This window comes from Helianthus annuus, chromosome 4 (assembly GCF_002127325.2).
Source record: "Helianthus annuus cultivar XRQ/B chromosome 4, HanXRQr2.0-SUNRISE, whole genome shotgun sequence".
NCBI classification, from domain to species: domain Eukaryota; kingdom Viridiplantae; phylum Streptophyta; class Magnoliopsida; order Asterales; family Asteraceae; genus Helianthus; species Helianthus annuus.
In genome coordinates this window covers 92,435,383-92,441,086 of record NC_035436.2, presented here as the reverse complement: position 1 = coordinate 92,441,086, position 5,704 = coordinate 92,435,383, and the positions used below count along the sequence as shown (strand labels likewise).

At 42.3% G+C, this 5,704-nt stretch overlaps 1 protein-coding gene across 1 annotated transcript; it reads right to left on the bottom strand.

Moving 5' to 3' along the window:
* Positions 1–1,772: 1,772 nt before the first annotated feature.
* LOC110918887 lies at positions 1,773–5,375 on the bottom strand. Its single transcript, XM_022163165.1, has 4 exons — positions 4,845–5,375; positions 3,666–4,749; positions 3,417–3,489; positions 1,773–3,306 (listed from the first exon to the last, which is right to left on the bottom strand). Exons 1-4 carry the CDS (start codon positions 5,373–5,375, stop codon positions 1,773–1,775), a joined length of 3,222 nt encoding a protein of 1,073 aa, XP_022018857.1.
* Between the last annotated feature and the right edge of the window lie 329 nt (positions 5,376–5,704).

Below are 5,704 nucleotides of genomic sequence, written 5' to 3'. Positions count from 1 at the left end.
TTCTTCGAGATCTGCCATCGGTCCATAATCTTCATGTGATCCGGGTGCTTCATAATCCTGAATCCCATTATCTTCAGCCTGACCGAGTTAAAAATGACTTGCGAAAGAATAGCCGGAGATCGCTGTAGTCTCGAGAATAGTCTGTTATTACGTTCTTGCCAAATGTAATAGGTAACTGCCCCCACCAGAATCTTGCATATAACACCGCCAAGATGTCTCGTATTAGCACTATTTACCAACCAACCCATAACGGAATCCCAAGTATTATTGACATTCCCCATATCAACCCACTCTCTAACTGTTTTCCAGACCTCGGCTGCATAGGCACATTGAAAGAACAGGTGATCCCTGGAGTCACGGTCATAAGAGCATAACGGACAACACATGAGGGCCAGATTAGTAGCACTACCCGCTTCCCCAATGGACATCCTGTCCTGCGTCTTCAGCTTATTCTGAATAACAAGCCAAACATGAAACGAGTGTCTAGGAATACACTGGCTAAACCACACCGCATCAACCCAAGCGACTTTATCATTTCTCACCCGAAGAGAATCCCAAGCTTGTGAAGAGTGGAAATGTTGAAGTTTACCCCCATGATCCTTCCAAAATAAACGATCAGCCGTATCATCGACTAACACGGGCCGAGGAACATTAATTAGAACCGGGAAAAGATCATACCACGCCACAGGCCATTTCCATTGACCGTTCGAATCAATCAGGTCCGCAACTGTCGAGCTCAGGTTGAAACCTGCATTAGCAATACGCCTAGGCGATATAAAGGACCGGAGCGGGCTACAAGCATTCCAGTTATCACTCCATGCGTTTGTTTGCCGGCCGCTTTTGATAGACTTCCAAACATAAGGCCGAATCTGATTACGAATAGCAAGGATTTTCCTCCAACCCCAACTCGGGTTAGCAGAGCATTTAACCTCCCAAAAACTAGAGCCTTTAAGCTTGTAAGAATGAATCCATGAAACCCATAAAGAACGCCGATTGGTTAAAATACTCCAAACATGGCTAGAGAGCAGCGATTTGTTTACCTCCATAATACTCCGAATACCCAAACCACCCTCCGACTTCGGTAAGCAAATATCTTTCCAAGCCACTTTAGAACGCACCGGGCCCCGAGCACCACCATTCCAAAGAAACCGACGCATACATTTTTCAAGATCTTTCACAATTCTGACCGGAAGCATGAAAACGGAGGCCCAATAAGAATACATCGCTGAAATAACCGAATTAATCAACTGGAGCCTACCCGCAAAAGACAACGACTTAGACACCCAGTTATCAATCCTCCTATGAACTCTTTCCACCAGAATCTTACAATCACTGTAAGCAAGTCTAGAAGACACCAAAGGGACTCCAAGATAGCGAACAGGGAGGGATCCCTCCTGAAACGGCATTAGCCGCAAAATTTGATTCTTTGTAAGGGAAGGAACATTGCCGAAAAAAATTGTACTTTTAGGGGCACTTGGAACCAAACCCGAAATCCTTGTAAACATGTTGAGCGCGTCCCGTAAGAGCTTAACCGAGAGGGTATCTGCATGAGCAAAGATAAATAAATCATCGGCAAAAGAAACATTAACAATCTTCTGTTTGGCACACTGCGGATGAAACTTAAACCCTGAGCCAATTTTCGAAGCACGCTGAAGCAGGAGAGAAAGAACTTCCATAACCAATGTGAACAAGTAAGGAGACAAAGGATCACCCTGTCTAAGACCTCTCTTGCCACTAAAGTAACCATGCAGCTCACCATTGATACTCAAAGACTAGGAAACTGTAGACACACATTTCATAATCCACATGACCATTTTCCTATGAAAACCGAAACCCTCCAAGATAGCTTTAAGAAAAGACCAATTGACCGTGTCATAAGCCTTTTGGATATCAATCTTCAAGGCACATCTAGCTGGGCCTCTATCAAGATGGTAGTTATGCATAAGCTCCTGCGTTAGAAGAATGTTATCGGTAATTTTGCGACCAGGGATAAAAGCTGACTGATTAATGCTAACTAACCCATCCAAACTCCCTTTAATTCTATCCGTAATAATCTTGCTAATGCATTTAAAGAGGACATTACAGCAGGATATCGGCCTATAATCAAGAACCGAATTAGGAGAATCCTTTTTAGGAATTAAAGCAATAATAGTGTGATTAATCTGCTTCAATATTTGGCCATTCTCAAAAAAATCCAGAACTGCATTCGTCACTTGATCTCCTACCACTTCCCACGAATGTTTAAAAAAAGCCGATGTATACCCATCCGGACCTGGCGCTTTGTTCTCACCAATACTAAACATAGCTTTTTTAACCTCATCTCGGGTAACCGACCGCACCATATGATTAGCCGAGAGAGCATTCAAAGTGTTAGCACACAAATCTCCAAAGTCAAAATCCTCCACCTGGTACTCCATACCCAAGAAGTTCGTATAGTGATTAAGAAAAGCCGTAGAAACGTGATCACCCTCGAACTGGTTCCCTTGCGCATCCTGAATACTAGAAATTTTATTCCTAGCATTTCTGCTTTGCACACATTTATGGAAGAACCTCGTGTTTGAATCCCCCGCACTCAACCATTCTACCTTGGCTTTCTGTTTAAGAAAGCACTCCTCATCATAAGCAGCCGATTGAAAATCCAGAAGACATGTGGCAAGCTCATCCCGAAGAAGCAAATCCAAGGGATTTGCATCCACTTGGTTCTGAATATTATCAAGTTTAACCCGCAAATCCTCAACCCTTTTATGCAAGTTGCCTTGCTGAAAAAGAATTTTACGAAAGAGAGGCTTCAAATTTCTCATCTTTTTAACAACCGCAAACATGGAATGACCGTGAATCTCCTTAGCCCACTCCGCTGAAACAACCTGCTTGAACTCGGGTTTTGAAACAATGAAATTCGGAAATTTAAACGGTTTCGGTTTAGTGTTAATCGCCGAAGAAAACTTGAATATGCACGGAGAATGATCCGACAAGCGGGCCGGTTTGAACAAGGCATACCCATTCGGAAATAAATCCAGAAACTTTAGATTACCCATGACCCGATCCAGCTTCTTCATAACTCCAATACCCTCTCTCGGTTTTTGGTTCCACGTAAAGTGGATGCCATGACTCGGAACATCTAACAATTCAGTCTCCTTAATACATTCAAAAAACTCCCTCATGCCAATAGAATGATTCGAGGGACCAGATAAACAATCTTCCATATTGAGAGCAACATTGAAATCCCCCATGACAATCCATGGCTTATCACGAGCCAAAGCATTAAAGCTACAAAGATCCTCCCAAAGGGCACGACGATCATGGTATCTGTTTTCCGCATAAACAAATGAACAGAAAAAAATTCTATTATTAGCTTTTACCAGAACTTGAGTGTGCATCACCTGGTCAGTCTGCGAGATCACCATAATATCAACTACATCAGAATTCCACCCAAGAATAATTCTAGTACCTCTGGAACATAACCCCCCATTCGACGTCCAATTCCAGCCACTAAAAACTTTGTTACAAATAACAGAAAGTTTATTAATATGGATGTGCGATTCTAACACTGCACAAATATTCAGCTTGTTTTCAGCAATGAGAACCCGAACCTCAGCTTGTTTAAGGGGCCGGTTCAAACCCCTAATATTCCAGGCAGCTACACTATCCATGTAAACCCTTAAAACCGGGAGTGCTTGCCCCCTCAGCATTGCTACCAAGCGATTTGTTGCTCATAAAATTAGACATTTCCGTTGGCACAACCTCAACAACTTCTTCCTCATAGTCGTCAAACGGGCTACTAGGACTTGGCTCCGTTGACTTCACATTACCAGGAGGGATATCAGCACCCCCATCCGATTTAGACAAAACTTCAAATGGGTTTTTAGTCTCTACATTGGCCTTCACGGTAGAATCCGGCTTATCATCCTTAGTACCTGAAGTGCTCGCACCCGAGTTACCTATTTTCGGTCTGTACACAAAATTTGCCCTCTGTTTCTTTTGCAAAACACGCTTTCTAGCCACTTTCCTCTCATCAGTTACGAAACCCTCATCATCAATCACAACCTGCTTAGCTTTTGGAACTATATTCTTAGGGCATGATTGATCACTATGACCAAAAACACAGCAAGTCGAGCACCTCTGAGGTTTCCATTCGTATTCAACCTTCACCTTATGAGTAACATACCCATCCTCCACAAGGTTAGGAATAGCAACCGTAATATAATCTTTCAACTCATTATCCGCACTAATCTCAATTAACGCACGAGCAAAACTACTTCTCCCCCAGTTATCAACACACATATCAGCCGTATAACCATCCAACCGTTTTGGGGTACCCAACTTAGACGCTAATAAACTCAGCCCATCATCCGTGTAAATAGCAATAGGAACATTATGCATTTTCACCCAAATCGGAACTGACTTAATGCACTCCTTCTTGAGACTGACCGAAGGCGACCAAACATTCAAGAAAAGAGGCATTTTCCTAATCAACCATGGCCCTCCTTCAAGCACTTTCATCATCCCCTCCTTAGAGTCAAATTTGAAAAAGAAAAAACCTTCAGCATTCATCATGATCTTAACAAACCCATGCTTAGACCAAACATTTTTAGCATAGTACTCCACAACAGGAAAAGGTAACCGATTGCCCAAGAAATATCCATACAAAACATTCTCAAACTTATCCTGAACTTTTTGGATTACCTCACGAGGAATAAGAATATCAGCATCCTTAACTGTCTCTGTAGCGTCCAGCTTACGAAGAATATTCTGCTTACCCAGAGACAGTTAAGATTACTGATACATTCATCATACGAGACGGTATTGAATTCCTGAATACAACGAGCTTCCGATTCACGCAGAACCAGGTCAAGCGGGTTGTCATCTATAGCTTTCTGAATGGCATCCAACTGCAATCTAACCTCCTTCACACGGTTGTGGAGATTACCCTGATCAAAAAGAAGGCGTCTTAAAGGAGGCTTAAGAGCCGTCAACTTCTTAACCACCGAAAACATAGTTTTACCCGGAATCTCCTTTACCCATTCCTTGGCCACGCATGGAATAAATCCCTCCTTCCTCGCTAGAAAGTTAGCAAATTTGAAAGGCTTAGGCCGATTATGGTTAACCGGAATCAAATTCAGAATGCATGGCGAGTGATCCGAAACCCGATAGGGATGATATAAGACAAAAGCATCTGGAAATAAATCAAGAAGCTGAGTGTTACTCATAACTCTATCGATCTTTTTCAAAACACCTACTCCATTTTTCGGTTTTTGGTTCCAAGTGAAATGAAGCCCATGACTTTTAACATCAGAAAGTTGATTGTGTTGAACACAATCATAAAACTCCCTCATCCCAATCGTAATAGTAGAAGGCCCAGCTAAATAGTCATCCATCGACAGGGCTGAATTAAAATCACCTAGCACCACCCACGGTTTGTCTTGAATGAAACACTTGTGTTTACAAAGGTCATCCCACAAAGCCCTTCTATCTTGGTAATTATTTTCAGCATAAACAAACGAGCAGAACAGGATTTTATTATCAGATTTTAAACGCATTTGCACATGAACTACCTGATCCGACTGGGCTATCACCAAAAGATCCACTACATCCTTGTTCCAACCAACAATAATTCTAGTACCTCTAGAACAGCAGCTCCCATTAGAGGTCCAGTCCCACGATCTAAACACCCCTTTACAAATTCTATCAAGTTTACTAACATGCA